Source organism: Rhodnius prolixus, unplaced genomic scaffold, assembly GCF_049639745.1.
Source record: "Rhodnius prolixus isolate KJV_2025 unplaced genomic scaffold, Rpr scaffold_5, whole genome shotgun sequence".
Lineage (NCBI taxonomy): Eukaryota > Metazoa > Arthropoda > Insecta > Hemiptera > Reduviidae > Rhodnius > Rhodnius prolixus.
This window is the reverse complement of record NW_027411624.1, coordinates 1,804,330-1,827,975: the sequence shown is the minus strand read 5'-3', so window position 1 is coordinate 1,827,975 and position 23,646 is coordinate 1,804,330. Positions and strand designations below refer to the sequence as shown.

General features: G+C 28.9%; 2 protein-coding genes across 4 annotated transcripts in view; both read right to left on the bottom strand.

The window, feature by feature from the left end:
- LOC141458815 (glutaminase liver isoform, mitochondrial-like) overlaps positions 1 to 13,334 on the bottom strand; it is a 35,763-nt gene extending 22,429 nt beyond the window's left edge. The window contains exons 1-3 of one of the 2 annotated variants that reach the window (XM_074137309.1): positions 12,762 to 13,334; positions 11,411 to 11,478; positions 11,263 to 11,301 (exon numbers count right to left, since the gene is read on the bottom strand). In XM_074137309.1, coding sequence (XP_073993410.1) covers positions 11,263 to 11,301; positions 11,411 to 11,478; positions 12,762 to 12,923 — 269 coding nt within the window. In that variant the 5' untranslated portion in view covers positions 12,924 to 13,334. The remainder of the gene's footprint in view (positions 1 to 11,262; positions 11,302 to 11,410; positions 11,479 to 12,761) is intronic. The other variant, XM_074137310.1, reaches the window with a different exon arrangement.
- A 2,904-nt stretch (positions 13,335 to 16,238) lies between these two features.
- On the bottom strand, positions 16,239 to 23,608 carry LOC141458820 (sodium/potassium-transporting ATPase subunit beta-1-interacting protein 3-like). 2 transcript variants are annotated; one of them, XM_074137322.1, is made up of 8 exons: positions 23,306 to 23,608; positions 22,996 to 23,133; positions 22,834 to 22,914; positions 21,759 to 21,962; positions 21,250 to 21,310; positions 21,046 to 21,171; positions 20,735 to 20,953; positions 16,239 to 19,980 (listed from the first exon to the last, which is right to left on the bottom strand). In XM_074137322.1, exons 1-8 carry the CDS (start codon positions 23,354 to 23,356, stop codon positions 19,769 to 19,771), a joined length of 1,092 nt encoding a protein of 363 aa, XP_073993423.1. In that variant the 5' UTR covers positions 23,357 to 23,608; the 3' UTR covers positions 16,239 to 19,768. The 2 variants fall into 2 exon arrangements, with proteins under 2 accessions (XP_073993423.1, XP_073993424.1); XM_074137323.1 differs by having other exon boundaries at positions 21,046 to 21,150; positions 23,306 to 23,607.
- Between the last annotated feature and the right edge of the window lie 38 nt (positions 23,609 to 23,646).

Sequence of the window (23,646 nt, the reverse complement as noted above, 5' to 3'; positions counted from 1 at the left end):
TTATATAATTATAGATAATAAAAGTCTCCATATACAGGAATAATATAAACAAAATATATCGAATAGTGTTCGAGATATTTGAAGTTAAATATTTCACGGTTTGAAACAGAAACAAAGTTTACCCCTAAATATCTCGTTTTCTACTCGACAGATTTTTACTAAATTTTATACATTTATAGACAATAGAAGTCTCCATATGCAGGTAAAATATAAACAAAATCTATCGAGTAGTTTTCTAGATATTTGAAGTTAATAATTTCACGGTTTGAAACAGAAAGAATCATTACCTCTGAATATCTCGTTTTCTACTCGACAAATTTTTACTAAATTTTATACAATTATAGACAATAGAAGTCTCCATATACAGGTAAAATATAAACAAAATCTCTCGAGTAGTTTTCGAGATATTTGAAGTTAATAAGTTCACTGTTTGAAACAGAAAGAAACATTACCTCTGAATATCTCGTTTTCTACTCGACAGATTTTTACTAAATTTTATACAATTATAGACAATAGAAGTCTCCATATGCAGGTAAAGTATAAACAAAATCTATCGAGTAGTTTTCGAGATATTTGAAGTTAATGATTTCCCCGTTTGTAACAGAAACAAACTTTACCTCTAAATATCTCGTTTATTACTCGACAGATTTTTACTAAATTTTATACAAATATAGACAATAAATGTCCCCATATACAGGTAACATACAAACAAAATCTATCGAGTAGTTTTCCAGATATTTGAAATTAAAGATTTTACTGTTTTAAACAAAAACAAACTTTCAACTATAAATATCTCGTTTTCTACTAGACAGATTTTTACTAAATTTTATACAATTATAGACAATAAAATTCTACATATACAGGTAAAATACAAACAAAATCTATCGAGAAGTTTTAGAGATATTTGAAGTTAAAAATTTCACTGTTTGGAACAGAAACAAACTTTACCTCTAAATATCTCGTTTATTACTCGACAGATTTTTACTAAATTTTATACAAATATAGACAATAAATGTCTCCATATACAGGTAACATACAAACAAAATCTATCGAGTAGTTTTCCAGATATTTGAAATTAAAGATTTTACTGTTTTAAACAAAAACAAACTTTCAACTATAAATATCTCGTTTTCTACTAGACAGATTTTTACTAAATTTTATACAATTATAGACAATAAAATTCTACATATACAGGTAAAATACAAACAAAATATATCGAATAGTTTTCGAGATATTTGAAGTTAAATATTTCACGGTTTGAAACAGAAACAAACTTTACCTATAAATATCTCGTTTTCTACTCGACAGATTTTTACTAAATTTTATACAATTATAGACAATAGAAGTCTCCATATGCAGGTAAAATATAAACAAAATCTATCGAGTAGTTTTCTAGATATTTGAAGTTAATAATTTCACGGTTTGAAACAGAAAGAAACATTACCTCTGAATATCTCGTTTTCTACTCGACAGATTTTTACTAAATTTTATACAATTATAGACAATAAAAGTCTTCATATACAGGTAAAATACAAACAAAATCTATTGAGTAGTTTCCGAGATATTTGAAGTTAAAGATTTCACTGTTTTAAACAGAAACAAACTTTCAACTTTAAATATCTCGTTATCTACTCGACAGATTTTTACTAAATTTTGTACAATTATAGACAATAAAAGTCTCCATATACAGGTAAAATACAAACCAAATCTATCGAGTAGTTTTAGAGATATTTAAAATTAAAAATTTCACTGTTTGAAACAGAAACAAACTTTACCTCTAAATATCTCGTTTTCTACTCGACAGATTTTTGCTAAATTTTATTCAATTATAGACAATAGTTGTCTCCATATACAGGTAAAATATAAACCAAATCTATCGAGTAGTTTTCGAGATATTTGAAGTTAAAGATTTACCTGTTTGTAACCGAAACAAACTCTACCTCTAAATATCTCGTTTATTACTCGACAGATTTTTACTAAATCTTATACAATTATAGACAATAGAAGTCTCCATATGCAGGTAAAATATAAACAAGATCTATCGAGTAGTTTTCTAAATATTTGAAATTAAAGATTTCACTGTTTGAAACAGAAACCAACTTTACCTCTAAATATCTCGTTTCCTACTCGACAGATTTTTCTAAATTTTATTCAATTATAGACAATAGAAGTCTCCATATGCAGGTAAAATATAAACAAAATCTATCGAGTAGTTTTCGAGATATTTGAAGTTAATGATTTCCCCGTTTGTAACAGAAACAAACTTTACCTCTAAATATCTCGTTTATTACTCGACAGATTTTTACTAAATTTTATACAATTATAGACAATAAATGTCTCCATATACAGGTAACATACAATCAAAATCTATCGAGTAGTTTTCCAGATATTTGAAATTAAAGATTTTACTGTTTTAAACAAAAACAAACTTTCAACTATAAATATCTCGTTTTCTACTAGACAGATTTTTACTAAATTTTATACAATTATAGACAATAGAAGTCTCCATATGCAGGTAAAATACAAACAAAATCTATCGAGTAGTTTTCCAGATATTTGAAGTTAAAAATTTCACTGTTTGAAACAGAAACAAACTTTACCTCTAAATATCTCGTTTTCTACTCGATAGATTTTTGCTAAATCTTATTTAATTATAGATAATAAAAGTCTCCATATACAGGAATAATATAAACAAAATATATCGAATAGTGTTCGAGATATTTGAAGTTAAATATTTCACGGTTTGAAACAGAAACAAAGTTTACCTCAAAATATCTCGTTTTCTGCTCGACAGATTTTTACTAAATTTTCTACATTTATAGACAATAGAAGTCTCCATATGCAGGTAAAATATAAACAAAATCTATCGAGTAGTTTTCTAGATATTTGAAGTTAATAATTTTACGGTTTGAAACAGAAAGAATCATTACCTCAAAATATCTCGTTTTCTGCTCGACAGATTTTTTACTAAATTTTCTACATTTATAGACAATAGAAGTCTCCATATGCAGGTAAAATATAAACAAAATCTATCGAGTAGTTTTCTAGATATTTGAAGTTAATAATTTCACGGTTTGAAACAGAAAGAATCATTACCTCTGAATATCTCGTTTTCTACTCGACAAATTTTTACTAAATTTTATACAATTATAGACAATAGAAGTCTCCATATGCAGGTAAAATATAAACAAAATCTATCGAGTAGTTTTCTAGATATTTGAAGTTAATAATTTCACGGTTTGAAACAGAAAGAATCATTACCTCTGAATATCTCGTTTTCTACTCGACAAATTTTTACTAAATTTTATACAATTATAGACAATAAATGTCTCCATATACAGGTAACATACAAACAAAATCTATCGAGTAGTTTTCCAGATATTTGAAATTAAAGATTTTACTGTTTTAAACAAAAACAAACTTTCAACTATAAATATCTCGTTTTCTACTAGACAGATTTTTACTAAATTTTATACAATTATAGACAATAGAAGTCTCGATATACAGGTAAAATATAAACAAAATCTATTGAGTAGTTTCCGAGATATTTGAAGTTAAAGATTTCACTGTTTTAAACAGAAACAAACTTTCAACTTTAAATATCTCGTTATCTACTCGACAGATTTTTACTAAATTTTATATAATTATAGATAATAAAAGTCTCCATATACAGGTAAAATACAAACCAAATCTATCGAGAAGTTTTAGAGATATTTGAAGTTAAAAATTTCACTGTTTGGAACAGAAACAAACTTTACCTCTAAATATCTCGTTTATTACTCGACAGATTTTTACTAAATTTTATACAATTATAGACAATAAAATTCTACATATACAGGTAAAATACAAACAAAATATATCGAATAGTTTTCGAGATATTTGAAGTTAAATATTTCACGGTTTGAAACAGAAACAAACTTTACCTCTAAATATCTCGTTTTCTACTCGACAGATTTTTACTAAATTTTATACAATTATAGACAATAGAAGTCTCCATATGCAGGTAAAATATAAACAAAATCTATCGAGTAGTTTTCTAGATATTTGAAGTTAATAATTTCACGGTTTGAAACAGAAAGAAACATTACCTCTGAATATCTCGTTTTCTACTCGACAGATTTTTACTAAATTTTATACAATTATAGACAATAAAAGTCTTCATATACAGGTAAAATACAAACAAAATCTATTGAGTAGTTTCCGAGATATTTGAAGTTAAAGATTTCACTGTTTTAAACAGAAACAAACTTTCAACTTTAAATATCTCGTTATCTACTCGACAGATTTTTACTAAATTTTGTACAATTATAGACAATAAAAGTCTCCATATACAGGTAAAATACAAACCAAATCTATCGAGTAGTTTTAGAGATATTTAAAATTAAAAATTTCACTGTTTGAAACAGAAACAAACTTTACCTCTAAATATCTCGTTTTCTACTCGACAGATTTTTGCTAAATTTTATTCTATTATAGACAATAGTTGTCTCCATATACAGGTAAAATATAAACAAAATCTATCGAGTAGTTTTCGAGATATTTGAAGTTAAAGATTTACCTGTTTGTAACCGAAACAAACTCTACCTCTAAATATCTCGTTTATTACTCGACAGATTTTTACTAAATCTTATACAATTATAGACAATAGAAGTCTCCATATGCAGGTAAAATATAAACAAGATCTATCGAGTAGTTTTCTAAATATTTGAAATTAAAGATTTCACTGTTTGAAACAGAAACCAACTTTACCTCTAAATATCTCGTTTCCTACTCGACAGATTTTTCTAAATTTTATTCAATTATAGACAATAGAAGTCTCCATATGCAGGTAAAATATAAACAAAATCTATCGAGTAGTTTTCGAGATATTTGAAGTTAATGATTTCCCCGTTTGTAACAGAAACAAACTTTACCTCTAAATATCTCGTTTATTACTCGACAGATTTTTACTAAATTTTATACAATTATAGACAATAAATGTCTCCATATACAGGTAACATACAATCAAAATCTATCGAGTAGTTTTCCAGATATTTGAAATTAAAGATTTTACTGTTTTAAACAAAAACAAACTTTCAACTATAAATATCTCGTTTTCTACTAGACAGATTTTTACTAAATTTTATACAATTATAGACAATAGAAGTCTCCATATGCAGGTAAAATACAAACAAAATCTATCGAGTAGTTTTCCAGATATTTGAAGTTAAAAATTTCACTGTTTGAAACAGAAACAAACTTTACCTCTAAATATCTCGTTTTCTACTCGATAGATTTTTGCTAAATCTTATTTAATTATAGATAATAAAAGTCTCCATATACAGGAATAATATAAACAAAATATATCGAATAGTGTTCGAGATATTTGAAGTTAAATATTTCACGGTTTGAAACAGAAACAAAGTTTACCTCAAAATATCTCGTTTTCTGCTCGACAGATTTTTTACTAAATTTTCTACATTTATAGACAATAGAAGTCTCCATATGCAGGTAAAATATAAACAAAATCTATCGAGTAGTTTTCTAGATATTTGAAGTTAATAATTTCACGGTTTGAAACAGAAAGAATCATTACCTCTGAATATCTCGTTTTCTACTCGACAAATTTTTACTAAATTTTATACAATTATAGACAATAGAAGTCTCCATATGCAGGTAAAATATAAACAAAATCTATCGAGTAGTTTTCTAGATATTTGAAGTTAATAATTTCACGGTTTGAAACAGAAAGAATCATTACCTCTGAATATCTCGTTTTCTACTCGACAAATTTTTACTAAATTTTATACAATTATAGACAATAAATGTCTCCATATACAGGTAACATACAAACAAAATCTATCGAGTAGTTTTCCAGATATTTGAAATTAAAGATTTTACTGTTTTAAACAAAAACAAACTTTCAACTATAAATATCTCGTTTTCTACTAGACAGATTTTTACTAAATTTTATACAATTATAGACAATAGAAGTCTCGATATACAGGTAAAATATAAACAAAATCTATTGAGTAGTTTCCGAGATATTTGAAGTTAAAGATTTCACTGTTTTAAACAGAAACAAACTTTCAACTTTAAATATCTCGTTATCTACTCGACAGATTTTTACTAAATTTTATATAATTATAGATAATAAAAGTCTCCATATACAGGTAAAATACAAACCAAATCTATCGAGAAGTTTTAGAGATATTTGAAGTTAAAAATTTCACTGTTTGGAACAGAAACAAACTTTACCTCTAAATATCTCGTTTATTACTCGACAGATTTTTACTAAATTTTATACAATTATAGACAATAAAATTCTACATATACAGGTAAAATACAAACAAAATATATCGAATAGTTTTCGAGATATTTGAAGTTAAATATTTCACGGTTTGAAACAGAAACAAACTTTACCTCTAAATATCTCGTTTTCTACTCGACAGATTTTTACTAAATTTTATACAGTTATAGACAATAGAAGTCTCCATATGCAGGTAAAATATAAACAAAATCTATCGAGTAGTTTTCTAGATATTTGAAGTTAATAATTTCACGGTTTGAAACAGAAAGAAACATTACCTCTGAATATCTCGTTTTCTACTCGACAGATTTTTACTAAATTTTATACAATTATAGACAATAAAAGTCTTCATATACAGGTAAAATACAAACAAAATCTATTGAGTAGTTTCCGAGATATTTGAAGTTAAAGATTTCACTGTTTTAAACAGAAACAAACTTTCAACTTTAAATATCTCGTTATCTACTCGACAGATTTTTACTAAATTTTGTACAATTATAGACAATAAAAGTCTCCATATACAGGTAAAATACAAACCAAATCTATCGAGTAGTTTTAGAGATATTTAAAATTAAAAATTTCACTGTTTGAAACAGAAACAAACTTTACCTCTAAATATCTCGTTTTCTACTCGACAGATTTTTGCTAAATTTTATTCAATTATAGACAATAGTTGTCTCCATATACAGGTAAAATATAAACAAAATCTATCGAGTAGTTTTCGAGATATTTGAAGTTAAAGATTTACCTGTTTGTAACCGAAACAAACTCTACCTCTAAATATCTCGTTTATTACTCGACAGATTTTTACTAAATCTTATACAATTATAGACAATAGAAGTCTCCATATGCAGGTAAAATATAAACAAGATCTATCGAGTAGTTTTCTAAATATTTGAAATTAAAGATTTCACTGTTTGAAACAGAAACCAACTTTACCTCTAAATATCTCGTTTTCTACTAGACAGATTTTTACTAAATTTTATACAATTATAGACAATAGAAGTCTCCATATGCAGGTAAAATACAAACAAAATCTATCGAGTAGTTTTCCAGATATTTGAAGTTAAAAATTTCACTGTTTGAAACAGAAACAAACTTTACCTCTAAATATCTCGTTTTCTACTCGATAGATTTTTGCTAAATCTTATTTAATTATAGATAATAAAAGTCTCCATATACAGGAATAATATAAACAAAATATATCGAATAGTGTTCGAGATATTTGAAGTTAATGATTTCCCCGTTTGTAACAGAAACAAACTTTACCTCTAAATATCTCGTTTATTACTCGACAGATTTTTACTAAATTTTATACAATTATAGACAATAAATGTCTCCATATACAGGTAACATACAAACAAAATCTATCGAGTAGTTTTCCAGATATTTGAAATTAAAGATTTTACTGTTTTAAACAAAAACAAACTTTCAACTATAAATATCTCGTTTTCTACTAGACAGATTTTTACTAAATTTTATACAATTATAGACAATAGAAGTCTCGATATACAGGTAAAATATAAACAAAATCTATTGAGTAGTTTCCGAGATATTTGAAGTTAAAGATTTCACTGTTTTAAACAGAAACAAACTTTCAACTTTAAATATCTCGTTATCTACTCGACAGATTTTTACTAAATTTTATATAATTATAGATAATAAAAGTCTCCATATACAGGTAAAATACAAACCAAATCTATCGAGTAGTTTTCGAGATATTTAAAATTAAAAATTTCACTGTTTGAAACAGAAACAAACTTTACCTCTAAATATCTCGTTTTCTACTCGACAGATTTTTGCTAAATTTTATTCAATTATAGACAATAGTTGTCTCCATATACAGGTAAAATATAAACAAAATCTATTGAGTAGTTTTCGAGATATTTGAAGTTAAAGATTTACCTGTTTGTAACCGAAACAAACTCTACCTCTAAATATCTCGTTTATTACTCGACAGATTTTTACTAAATCTTATACAATTATAGACAATAAATGTCTCCATATACAGGTAACATACAATCAAAATCTATCGAGTAGTTTTCCAGATATTTGAAATTAAAGATTTTACTGTTTTAAACAAAAACAAACTTTCAACTATAAATATCTCGTTTTCTACTCGACAGATTTTTGCTAAATTTTATTCAATTATAGACAATAGTTGTCTCCATATACAGGTAAAATATAAACAAAATCTATCGAGTAGTTTTCGAGATATTTGAAGTTAATGATTTCCCCGTTTGTAACAGAAACAAACTTTACCTCTAAATATCTCGTTTATTACTCGACAGATTTTTACTAAATCTTATACAATTATAGACAATAGAAGTCTCCATATGCAGGTAAAATATAAACAAAATCTATCGAGTAGTTTTCCAGATATTTGAAGTTAAAAATTTCACTGTTTGAAACAGAAACAAACTTTACCTCTAAATATCTCGTTTTCTACTCGACAGATTTTTACTAAATTTTATATAATTATAGATAATGAAAGTCTCCATATACAGGAATAATATAAACAAAATATATCGAATAGTGTTCGAGATATTTGAAGTTAAATATTTCACGGTTTGAAACAGAAACAAAGTTTACCTCTAAATATCTCGTTTTCTACTCGACAGATTTTTACTAAATTTTATACATTTATAGACAATAGAAGTCTCCATATGCAGGTAAAATATAAACAAAATCTATCGAGTAGTTTTCTAGATATTTGAAGTTAATAATTTCACGGTTTGAAACAGAAAGAATCATTACCTCTGAATATCTCGTTTTCTACTTGACAGACTTTTACTAAATTTTATACAATTATAGACAATAGAAGTCTCGATATACAGGTAAAATATAAACAAAATCTATTGAGTAGTTTCCGAGATATTTGAAGTTAAAGATTTCACTGTTTTAAACAGAAAAAAAACATTACCTCTAAATATCTCGTTATCTACTCGACAGATTTTTACTAAATTTTGTACAATTATAGACAATAAAAGTCTCCATATACAGGTAAAATACAAACAAAATCAATCGAGTAGTTTTCGAGATATTTGAAGTTAAAGATTTCACTGTTTGAAACAGAAACGTACTTTACCTCTAAATATCTCGTTTTCTACTCGACAGATTTTTACTAAATATTATACAATTATAGACAATAGAAGTCTCCATATACAGGTAATATATAAACAAAATCTATCGAGTAGTTTTAGTGATATTTGAAGTTATAGATTTCACTGTTTGAAACAGATACAAACTTTACCTCTAAATATCTCGTTTTCTAGTTGATAGATTTTTACTAAATTATATACAATTATAGACAATAGAAATCTCTATATAGGGGTGAAATACAAACAAAATCTATCGAGTAGTTTTCGAGATATTTGAAGTTAATTATTTCACTGTTTGAAACAGAAACAAACTTTACCTCTAAATATCTCGTTTCCTAGTCGACAGATTTTTACTTAATTTTATACAATTATAGACAATAGAAGTCTCCATATGCAGGTAAAATATAAACAAAATCTATCGAGTAGTTTTCGATAATACTCTAATGACTGATTTAATCTGGAATGTTTTGGTAATAATTGCTATCGTGATATATGTAGAAGGTTAAATTTTTATTGTATTCAATTACCTTCAAATTTCATACCTTTATATCTCCATTCCTATTGTTCTGATTTTAATGATTTCTTTAACAAATTGCAGAGAAATGTTATGTGAATAAGTGACATAAATTATATTTTAGAGATAATAGCTATCGAGATATGTAAGGTTAAATTTTGGTCTCTTTCAAATACCAACGAATTTCAAACCTCTGTATCTCCTTTACTGTTAATCAGATTTTAATGATTTCTTTACCAAATTGTTGAGAAAAGTTAGTTCTATTAATGATATAAATTACAATGTTTTAGTAGTAATAGTTATTAGAGATATAAAAGGGGTTTTCAAACGATTTCATTTCTCTTTTCGACGATCAACCCTTATGCAGCTTTCTTACTGGATATTTTTATTATAATACTAATTGATACCATTTTTATTAGAGTTCGCTATTGGTTTTCATCTAGCCTTAGAAGGCAATCTTAACCAACTGGCAGCCGTACTTGCATGAATGTATTTAAAAGAGTAAGTTTAAAGTTTAGTTATTTAATTGCTGTTATTAATTTTTTATTGATTATAATTGATAATTATATTTTGAGAAAATGTAACATGTCAACATTGGCATTGATATTACCATAAAAAATTTTTTTTTTTTTTTCATAGACTCCTCAGAAATCTTCAATAATTTTAAATTTAGTTTAAATTTGTTAAAAATAGTTAAATGGTGGAAAAATGCTACAATATCGTCGGTCTATTTGCAAACTCCGTAACTTTACTACTTTTGGAAAATGTTTTGACAGGAAGGAAGTGAATGACAAGTAGAGAACTTAATATCAGAGACAGCAATAAAACTGAAATGTCACTCTAGATGGGAGACTGCTCCACTCATGGAAGTGCGCTAAAATAATTTCTTCTTGGAAAAAAACATTTATACAGAAGTACTGTGCGGAAACAAGAGCTAAAAAATCGATTTACTAATGTGGCACTTCTGGTATATCAATTTTGACAAAAATCTTATTACACGTTTGTACGGGGGCGGCTACATGAAGTACCAAATTTATAATGTAAACCATTTTTCGTTTAGGAGTTAAGCTGGTCATTGACACACCGATTTGTGAGAATCTTTTCTGGTTTCAGTGATCTTCAAAACGTATTTTTTCCTAATGAAATTTCAAAGCGAAGATTTACCCCTGAACGAAGGGTGAGATTGAAAATCCCAGACAAAAATTAATTATAAAGAAAACATTCTCGTTCTCAAAAAATATTGAATTTGTGAGGTATCAAGTTTGTTTAATTAGACCGACGACTTTTATCTACCTCAAGCTGCTAATTTTTAAGCATTGCTACATTGCCAAAATATATTTTTATCCAAAAATACTTACGAATGTATAAAAGTTGCATCGTGGATGATTGTATAATTCCTTAATAAATTTTTTACGAATGCAATGGACAAAGAAATGTACAAAACCATATTATTTACCAATTAATTTTTAACTTGTAAGAGTAATTGACAACTTGACAAATACCAACCTATGGCTGCTGATTGTTGTAAGCGCTTCTTTATGGAAATCACTTAGTTTGCTGGCCAGTTTGGATACCTAAAAGAGAAGGTAAAATAGTTTGGCTTTAATATAATCATACAATTGTTCGTTTGTAGTGAAATCAAAGTGGATGCTTAATGAACAAAGCGGAAGAGTCAGCAGCGCCTTTCACCTTTCAGTTCCCTGAGATCTCAAATAAAATTTTTCAAAATTAAAACTGATAGATTTACTTATTCAAGTGAATTGATTGATTGCAAGAAAAGACGGCTCCCGTTACAAGAAGGAACGCAGGCAAATACTGTTGCACACCGTCCGCTCGTCAAATTTAAAGGAATACCATCCAGCTGGTAATAATAAAGAATGTTAGTTAATCACATATTACGGCGTAACCAGTGAAACTGGAAGCAGGAAATCAGGCATTGGGCGATCCAGTCTTCTAGTGCTTTGTATCCGGAGAAATATTAGACGCCACAATTTCAGGAAGAATAAATAAATAAATATACGAAATTTAAAGAAAACGGTTGGATCCGTTTTTCGAGGAAAACTGAACATTTGGGTTCAGTAGTTTAAGTTCAAACAAAAAAATATTATCATTTCATGTTGCGGAAACGCAGCTTTTGGCATGAATTCCATTTTTTTTGTATCTTTTCGAGTTGACTCGTCTTCATAACAGTTAATGGAGGTTGATAAATGCTTGATGGAACGGGAGTGTGTTGGGATCAGCGAATGGTCAACTCCGACTGCCTACTCTTGTTCATTCTTGAAGAAAAAAACTGGATTTGAATTAGCATCCTTTCAGTTTGTTTTAATTTGGGAGAGTCTTCTTCAGAATATCCTGGAGAAGTAGGATATATTTGAACAGCGAGTGGTGATCCCTCAATACTGCTCCCGCTTCTTTTCCAAGAACTTCTCTAGAGGACCTGGGGGAAGGTTTCATCGCCTAGTGCAATAGAATGAGTACACGGGGTTCGATAGATCTGTTTTGGACTTAGTTAAAAAACATCATTAAAAAAATACTAATAACATTTTAGCGTGCCTGGTAGAATAAAATATTGTTCAAAGTGCCGCAAAATTGTTCTAGAAGTAAGAGTAATGCAAACACGCTTCCAAGCTTAATCTGGACACCAGATACCTAACTCTAATTATACAGGCAAGTCTGGAATAAGACGCTCCAACTGTAGGTGCTAGAACAGATCCATGGGTCGAGACGACTCAGCTCCGAGGCAAAACTCACAGAATCTATTCATAGGGAAAGTGTTCGGAGAAACTAGATACCCTACTTTGTGATAACAGTGCAATTGTACGATTCGCAACAAAGTATGTATAAAAGATTGACTCACATTTCTATTGACATGGTTAACATCGGATGACAGTTCTTTCTTCTTACAATAACTCGTCGGATTCAGTGTACTGTAATATTTCTTATTCGTCACATCTTTCATTAAACATTGTAAATGTTTTAAATCACTATAAACTTTCAATAAATTCACTTTATAAAACATGTTGATTTAATCTGATAAAAATTGGTTAAAATAAATAAATATAGGAGACGATTTTTAAAAAATGATTTAAACTTTATACTTGCCGGCTATGTGAAAAATAGAAAAAGAAAACCACTTATATGTACAAAAAAGGAAAACCTTAACCTAAAGGGGTGAAAAACCTCTAAAGGGATTCTGGCTGGGACAAAGGGATATCTGACAGTCCATGGTATCGATGATTACATTCTGTAATCACTGAATGTAAACAGTATATCTCGGCACTACTCATAGCTTTTCTATTAATTTAATAAAAACTCTCATTCTAATTTAATATCAACGCCAATTTGACATAAAATTACATACTTTATTGCCATTAAATGTTATGTAAACATAAGATAAAAGCAAAAGAGAAAAAAATGATAATCTAATCGAGGAATCGTCAAACAGATTTAGAGAGAAGTGACATGCGCGTTGCTGGCAATCTCAGTGGACCATGCGCTAGCACCTATTTGACCCTAATTCTAAAAATAAAAATTAAAACAATTTTTTGTTAAAATCCCTATTATGTTACCAAAAAATTATGTATATGACGTTTTGATTCTTTGAATAGTTGGCCAATTCATTCGTTCTTACACAATAGGAATTAACATTGACGGCTTTTAATAACGCATGAATAAATGATAAGAGTAGTGATAAGAGATTGTTACAATCAATTGTGTTATATTTCACTTGGTTACAGCTTCTTTACTTTCTCTATTAGCATTAGAAGATATTGTAATCGTCCAGATTTTTAATTTCGAGTTGTCACCTTAGTCCCCTGAGCTCGAAAAAGTGGTTTTTACAAATTATAGTGCATAACCCACCATAACTTAGAAACAAATAATCATAGAGATAGAGAGTTTAAATTTGATATTTCACTTAGGTGCCAACAGGGGATGCCTCATCAAAGTTTTGGTCAAAATAAATCCTCCGGACTACCTCGTATACCGACTTCACTTCACCAATTTTGTCATTTGTCTAGGTTTGTCTCCAAATTGAATATAATGATTTCCTTAAAACTTGATATACGTTGCATTCATATAGATCTATGACATTTATTTGAAAATGTTGTCCATAACAATTCGATTGAGAGCACTTTTGAGATTTGTCAAATCTCAAAAGGGATTCTGGCTGGGACTTGGGAAGGCCAAGCTTCACCAACAGGAAAAAAAAGGGTACTTTTCCGTTAGCCGGGCGCAAGCGAAAAACAGTATTGGGTAAAACTGTTTTCTTTACAATTCATTAATATTTGTTTATAGTTGAACTTGTTTTGCTTACTATTAATTAATATTTGTTTATAGTTGAACTTGTTTTGCTTACTATTAATTAATTTTTGTTTATAGTTGAACGTTTTCTACTTTTATTCCGTTGACTTGGCTCGGTTTGGTTCACAATTGGCGACATTTGCGCCCGGCTAACGGAAAAGTACCAAAAAAAAATTTACATTGTATCCAAAATGCAGGACAAGATGGAATTTCTGCTCTTAAATAGTAGTGAGACGTTTAATTTAAGGGAATTAGGTATTTATAACCTATTCGTTTTTGTTTTCGTACCAATATTGAGAATTGATAAACATTGTTTTTAAGTTAATAAAAAAAATCTGCACAATTAAGTAACTGTTAACAATATAAGACAATATATGAAGGAATGTACCTATAATAGAGTACTGACCATGTACAAAAAGATATAAATTTAGCATGAAAATGAAATATCAGTAATGATGTGAATGGGCTGATGTTAAAAGAAAATGAAATCTAAGCTGTTGGATAGAAGAGACTACTTCAATATTCGAGAGATTTCATGTTATGGTTTAGGTGTTTTTGGAAGAAAGATAAGTATGAAGGCCCAGTATAGATGGTAAAACTAGAATTGACTTTATAATGCACTTCTTGCAATTAAAGAGAGTTAAACATGTTACTAGCATTCTAAGTTGTAGCAACTTTGTTGAAAGAAAATGCTTGTTTTTTTTTTCTCTCTTTCGAAAATGGCCCCTTACAATTTAATACGACATTAACGGTAGTAGATTCTTTCAAAACCAGAAGTGAAAGAATTTCTTTGACATTAATAAGTTTGATTAACAGACAAAGAATTTTAATTGGAATATTTGTTTTAGAAAAATCGATTCTAATAAAAGTGTTGTGAAATCTTGGGTTGTGTAATTCATTTCTCTTTGGAGTTAGGCCAAATAGTTCAGCCAATCAATAATTATTGAGATAATAAGAAGCATATATGCACTCATACTATCTAGTAACAGTCGAGCGTACCAACTTTTCCTCATAAATTCTATTCATGCAAGTGTATCAAATTTTCAATTCAGTTTTACCGGAAATAAATTTGGAAATGTAATTAGGTCTCAGATGAAAATTATCTCAAAAAAAAAAAAAGGAAAATTCATTTAGAAAAGTGGTACAGTGGAGCCTCGGTTATCCGTCATGACCGGGACCGGACACGTGACGGATAGTCGAATAGACGGATAATGGGAAAAAAACAGGAAAATTTCCAGATTCTTTTGTTTAACGTGTATAAAACTTTGTATTAACTGGTGTATACATATTTTATACGTTTATACGCTTAAGCCTTAAAGGTCAGCTATCTTTCATTATTCAATTCATTCTATTGTGTATTAAAATTAATGAATACAAAATATTTTTTTTTTTAATTTTTAAATACTGAGGACAGTGACGGTTAATTGGAATAGACGGATAACGGAGACTCCACTACCAATTTAGGGATATTGATCACTAAGTCACCTCTCTTGATCCTCTCTCTAGTGGGACCAAATTGGTATAGTTTCACCTTCCAGCGACGACATATCTTCCTTTAGATATTTTGGAAAAAACACATACACACTCAGAAATTTTATTATTTTTGCAGCACGCGTTTTTTCTATTTCGGACAGGGTTTAGATATTCATCCATCATCATAGGTTAATTTATCATTTTAATGTTGAGAATTGAACATAACGCTGTTTCTCTCATGCACTACACTAGCTGACTTAGGAATACACAATCTCGATAACTGTTCACCTTTCTTTTCTTGTGATCTAATCTTGCTGGACTATTAAAAACACGTACCATTATTTCTTATCTCAAACAATTTTACATAATTAATGTGAAATTAAATAATTTTATACATAATTGCATATTCAACAATTTTTATTATCTGTACCCTTAAATGAATATAGGAATATCACCTCTCTCCCAGAACAACTTTCAGACAAAAATCCTGGTTCACGTTGAATAAAGAAGCAAGATAATACAATTAATGATTTACTTGGAATTAAATAATAAAAACGTATACTTTTTAAAATAAATATATTTACTTTCTAGAACATTTATAAATCTAAAAATTTTCTTTTTATATCAAGTGCTTGAATCTTAAAAATTAAGAATCCTTTTTTTTTTTTTTCTTTTTGGTGATGTAATTAAAAGAAAAACTAATAAAATAAAAAATATGAAAAAATAACTTAGAATAAAACATTTAAAATTTTTGTACTGGATGTCTATTTTTATAATTATTACGTTAAGTTCATTCTGTCTTTTTATTTTTATTTTTAAACAGGCAACAGAAAAATGAAATAGACAGTCTTTGCAATATATTCTACTAGATTAAGTTTATTGATTCTTTGTTGAAGATTAAAAATAATCCTTCCTCAAATTTAATCTTATTTTGGTCTGAATGTCCATAAAACTACAGCTTACTTTATAAATTAAAAAAAAAAAAAAATACGTGAAAAATATAAAAACAAAAATTTGTAATAATGCTATACAATATTTACAAAACTTTGAACATTAAATTGAGATATTTTCTCAATTTCACTTACACTAATTAAAAGTAACAATAAAATTGAGGGGAATGTTCAAGAGGTAAAATTTAACTGAGGCTCAAATTAATGTTTGTAATTTGCAAAAAGAAAAAAATGGCACTTATTTAGCTTGTTATTCGAGAGATGTTTTTTTTTTTATTATTATTAAAGTATGGAAATATAAAATTTATCACAGTTTTTGTTTATTATCAATTTTTTTAATTATTAGATTTAAAATTTTGTTTAAAAGCAGATTGTTTTTGTAGTTCCCTACTTTTAAAGTCTTTCGTCTCAGGTATCTAGGAGGGGGTCGTTGCGAGCGTTTGATCTACGACCCGGAAAATAACCCTACCCAACCTTTTTGTAGCTATTATTAAATAGATTACTTACTAAATGAAGTTGACCTAGATACGTCATACTGTGTACAAATTGTACAAGAGATCTTATCCAGCGATAGTCTGCTGCGATATTTTGTGATCATCGACTGGTTTTTTTCCTAAGTTTATGTCCAACTTGAAAATTGCTATAAGGGGAAGTTTGACTTTGTCTATTTTTTTTAAGTTTACATCAATTAATTGTACCGGATACTTTTTCAGTGCAATTTGCGACAGACAGTGAGCTTTAAGAAGCTCCAACGGAAATTAACCTAAGCTAATTCCTTCCCTGAATTGTGATATTGTAATAATTTGCCATCGGGGGAGGAGAAATCAAGATTTACTATGTCAAAAAGTGTGAAAAAAAAGACTCACAGACTTTAAGACAAATATCTAAATTGAATCATTTAAGTTCTAAGATTTACCGCAAATCGAACAAAGTTGATCATAATTTAAAGGGAATTATTATTTTAATTCGACCCTAGGACAAAGCCTCTTTCCTATTGCACTTATCCCAGAAACGTAGAATTGAAAACCCTAAAAAGCTCCGGGTGCCAATGATCTCAAGATGTTGACAAAAATAAAAATACAGGATTCTGTAAAAACAATCTCTCGTACAATGTCTTCGCTAAAATTTTTATAACCATACTTTACAGAATGCAAGTTTGATTTTTAATATAAAAATCTTAGTCGTTACAATTATTTCTGCAATATTATTTCCGTTCTTCGCATATTACAAAACATATCTATAAATATATTTATCTTTATAATTATCAAATTTTCCCATCATTAAAAAAAACCTTCATCACATCTTCGATATTTTAACAGAAATTTATAAAATAATACAATAAAATTAAAAGTGGACGGAATTAGAACTGAATTAAGAAAAATATAAATTGCACTAAAATATAATTAAAAAAATAAAATCGAATCGGACAATATTGCAATTAAAACACCAACTTAGAAAGACCTCGTTAAAGTAATTCAAAATGAATTATAGCTAATGTTTCCCAGAAAAATTTAATGAGACCAATAGAAAAAAAAAATCACAGAAGTAGAAAAATCTAATTGAATGACATTTTGTAATAATTATTAACGACAAAATTTCCTTCAATGTTTTAATTTTTCATATAAAGGAAATCTACAACATAAAGCAAATATCAGTTTAGAAGGTAGTATACATACCAAATACCAAATTCTTCTGGTTCCTTTTATAAATAAAATGTTCCAGAAATACGTTTTTGCAATTAATAGCTTTTAGATGAGAGTATATGATATAACAAGTTAAAAGAAACTTGTTGGTAAATGATCTGCTGAGAGAGAAAACGCAATGTCCGACAGATAATCACTCAAATTGGAAATATAATATTTTCTGAACAAGCAATCCCTGAAATTTCAGTTCTCTGGAGAATTCCCTAAGGAAGAACATTTAACAGCGTAGATAAATGTACAACGAATGTATTCTGAACAGTTTTAAATTAACCAACCAACCAACCATCGAGATAGTCAAATCTGAGGACAAAATCTATGTGTCTCTCTCTCTTTTCTTTAATCTAACAGGAATCATCATAAATTATTGTCATTATCAATTAATATCACAACATATTAACGAATATTGGAGTCCTGAGGGATGAAAAAGTTATTAAGGAATTATTTCCATAAGCTTATGCTCAAGAATTTGGTCCAAAATCTTTCTTAAAAGTAAAAAAAAAAATCATTAAACAACTTAACTTATCTATGATATTTGATTATGTCGACTACATTTTGCGTTCCACAAACTAATTTTTAGATTTTTTTTTTAAGTCAATCATCCGTGGAATTAGTTTCACTAATGTTCAGCAGCATCCAGTAGTCAAAGAATGCTGTCAAAAATCATCCAGAAGATAAAAAAAGTGAGTGCATGAGTTTGTCGCTAAGTATAGTCGTGATCTACTTTCCTCCTAGTTTATCTTATAAGTTCAACAAAAAGCCAATTTTAACTTTTTCTAATATATAAATACATATATTTACATCAGTCGATAACATTTTTTTTTTTTTTTTTTAATTTGATAATTTCAACTTTACTACAGGTATTCTACAAAGTAAGGGCTGATATCAAAAGGGATGTTATGTCATTTCGGTCCTAGTATTTTAAAAAAAGAACGTGCAAAATCCCAATCTTAACCTGCAAAGAAGCCCTACAAGAAATCTATAAGGACTTAGAAAAGCTAGTTTTTTTTTACTACTGGAGCTTTAAGTCAAACTTCTGATTTCATTCGATTCCCCCACAAACTATAGTATATGAAAACCTACCTAATATTTAAACAGAAGAAAATTTTTATAGTCCTGCATGATTTGAGAAGAAGAAATTTGGACCCATTGTAACACTGCAGGATATGTTCAATTTTTTTTAAACCATCTAAACAATCTACAAAACAAACATATTAAAGACATTAAAAACATCAACCTAATAGCTACTTAGATTGTTCCCTAAATCTTACCAGGTAAGTAATTTATTAATATTATCAAATTACACCGGATGTTTAAAAATACCACTTCCATTAAACAAACCTGGATAGCAGCAAAAATATCATTCAAGGTTTTCATTGGCAAGCAGCTCTGTTGCTTTTTTTTTTGTAATAATAATAATAATAATAAAATAGTCCACTTTATATCGCAGTTTCAGACTGAGAACTATATCCAGGCGGCCCGGAAACTAGAAAATTTTGTGTATAAGAATGTGGCCTTGTTCCGTGATAGTTGGAGTAACTTGATCGCACAGATGGAGGTCTTTCCGGTGGTTCGTAAACAAATGAATTCTCCGGACTGTGTTGAAACATTAAGTTGGTATGACCACCTACAGCACTCGTTCCGGATTGTTCTGAAATTTAAAAAAAAGAAAAAGGTAAAATAAAAACATACAGAATATGGTTCCTTCTAAGGTGTCATTTGAGAGTAATGTTCGGATCACTCATCATAAACAATGGGTTACTCCTAAATGGAGCCTACTAGGAGGTTGCTAAATTCCTAGCTTGAAGATAATTCCTGTACCGAAAGTAACTCTATTTATATCCTGTAATCTCCGCATACAGATTACTTACACTTAGATCTACAACTTTTAAGATGTTTTTGTAAGCACTTCAACAAGTGATGCCATTAGAGGCTGGACACTTCTCAGTACCTTAGGAAATGGGAAAGTGTTCTCTGGCAACAGATAACACTGTCAATCACCTACGAAAGCAGGAACTAAAATATTACAAGCATCTTTGAAATTTCAGCGCCGTTCAAACAATTTTTTAATAATTTCCAAAGTTGAAATTTTACGGATAAATTTATCAAACACTACTAATGTAATTAGGACAAAGGAGAATCATACATTTTTAAGGTAAAATTGATAAAACTTACGCTAAGAATCTTTTCTCATTCAAGTGTAAAAAATTAAATAATTAAAAAGGAAACGTCAAAAATGTAACAAAGAACTTGTAAAACTATCGAAATAAAGGTTTTTAAAATAAAGTTTCCATTGTTGAAAAAACATGAGTAAAGTTACGGGAAAAAATGTATATTAAAAAAGTTCACCTACACAAAACTTATATAATACTGCAAAGTTAATTTCTGAGTCAATAATTAATTACCGTGATCCATCAGTCTAGTAACTGGATTCTGTCTAGGTCTTCGGCCAGAGGATCTGGTGGAAGATCGATGGTGACCATGCCGCCTGGGAATAGTTCCTATGCCGATCTGATAAGGAGGCGGTAAAGCACCAGTCACGCCACCTCCACGAGTGACGCTTCTTCTTTTCACACGACGTGGAGTCATCGGTCGGCAGGCAGCTTGTCGAGGGTCATTATTATCTGAAATATGTAGGAAATTAGAGAGGCAAGACCCCCCCCCCCCAAATGCAGAGTTAATGGATCAAAAAAGAATATTAAGGAACCATTTATACCTTCTATGGATTCTAAGGACGGATTATTATCAGCAATATTCCGCCGTGGCATTAGGTCGACCGGATATAATGGAGTGGCCGTGGTTTTCTTTAAAGTGGACGGAACTGGAAGCATATCATAGGTGACTGTTTTTAAATATGACAACAAATTCTTTAAATATCTTGCTTTGATTTTTTTCAATAAAATTTAAATGTCGAGCTTACCTGCTTCTTCGCCATGCTTAATTGTGCTATTCACCGAGAGGGCTAATAAGAAGCCAATCACCTGGAAAAAAAATTAAATAATCTGATTAGGGACCCTCTAATCACGTTCTCTCACTACAACTTCTACAAAATTTTGAGTGACGGTAGTTGGCTTACTGGTAAGCTCTCTCCTAAAATTTAACCTAACTGAATTTTCCTGGAAAAGATTCAAATTAAATTTATAAACTAATATGACTTTGACGAGGTACTAATTTTATAGAACTACTAAAAAAACAAAATCTGATCTGTTAAAGAAGCACTTCATAGAAACCGATTATGATCTTAAAGCATAAACAACTTTCAACATCAACAACAACATTCAGTTCGAAAGTTAGTTATTCTAACTAAACACACTAATTCTGAAAAAATCAGCATGATCTTAATTGTTCCTCTTTCTACGAGTACGAAAAAGTAAAAATGCACTTCTATTTTTATCCCACGAACCATTCGAATAATGAAAAAACACTTACTGCCAATATAAAATGTATCGTAGCTTGGGCTGCTTCAAGTTTATAGTAAGAAATCGCACAACCTGTTACCAGATCTGGTCGGAGTGGTTGCCAAGGAGCCGTCTCTATTCCAGAATTATTTGAAAGAAACAATGGCTTACATCCAGGGCCGTTGGTTTCCCACCAACTAACACTACCAGCTCCAAGACTCAATAAGTCCCAGTCCTGTGTAGATATTTCACAATTTCAATTAATTTTGCTTAAATGAGAAGTTATCCTACACTAATCAATAGTCATAATTATAAACTACTTAAGAGGAAAACATATCACATCGAACACCCTCTTTCAGCAACTATTACAGTTTAAATCTTTTTTTTAAAAAAGCAAACTTAAAAGTAAGCAGAGCTCAAATATAGTTGTGGTATTGAACTAGCATTTTAGAATCAGAGTTCCTCGAGGTGAGAACATCCTCAAAAACTAAATTTCTTGAGAAAATATTAGATAAAAATAAATAGTACTTCAAGTTTAAAGCTAATCATTGAAACTAATTTCGAGAATATAGAAAAATCGCTATATTTTATTCCCAGTTGCACTCGCAGTTGAACTCGGTGTCTGGAAGATAATATAAAATCAAAATACCAAAACTCATTAAAGAATTCTACCATTTTTAGTTTTAAAGATATTCATTTCACACAGAAATTTTGGTTAATAAGTGATACCTCGACTTACGGATTTTTTTTTTTTCGAAGATATAAATTTATTTATAACAGAAATGAGCAGTACTTCCTCTAGTGGATATGTGAGAATAAAAAAATAAATAAATGCTCCAACAAACTGAGAAAATAATTTTAATATTTCATTTCTTAAACTAATAAGAAAATGTAGCTATCTAGTTTCATTAACCTCATAATATATGCAAAAATGTAAAGTACTCTGGACATTTCATTAACATGATAGCAATCTGTAACTCGTGCAATTTATAATGGTGGGAACTTAATATTTTTTTATATTTCAAGAGTTTTTTTTTTAAATTTCTCTCTCTATTACATAATATCCTAATAAACCTATAAAATTTATTGAAAAAAATATTACGTACCCTATTCAATGTACCAATATTAAGATAGAAACAAAAAATAAAAAAATTCCAAGCACACCAAAGAATCGACCATACAGCATACTGCAAAAGAAGTCACAAAAACATAAATCAAAAAATTATATAAACAATGAAATTTATTTTAAATAAAATTTCTTAATTTACACAAAGAATATAGGAAGATTTGTACTGCCAAGCTCCGAAAAATCCAAAAATTACAAAGATTATATGAAAGAAATTGACAAGAATAGGTCCCCACATAAAACCAAGAAAATCAAATATCTGTCTCCATATAGCAGTAACCTGAAAAATAAATAATGTAATTATTAACGTTTGGTAAGCAGTTTAACAGCAACAAGTTGTTTTGTTGTGGCATGCCCAAAGATAACCTATTATTGTAAAGCTAGAAATAATCATCGTAATATGTCTTCATAAATTAAAGCAAATATTTTAATTAATCTAAATAACTACTTACAAACTGTGAGACTCCTATGCTTAAAAGAAATAAACGTTTATTGCAACCCATATTAATTGAGGCATTTGCTGCCTGTAATTATTGCTAAAATTCCAGTAAATGCTTAGCGAACATAATAGAATCATTTTAACATAGAGTAATTTTTATTTAATTATGTACTAAAGCAAATCACAGGGTTAAACCATGTATGTGACATAACTTAAAACTAGTTTTACCAAACAACACTACTGCACATAGTTTACTTTGACTGCTAACACAATCAAACTCACTCATAAATCTGACTAAACAATCCTACAACCTACATCTCTAGATATTAACATAAAGCATAGTGGCCAACGTAA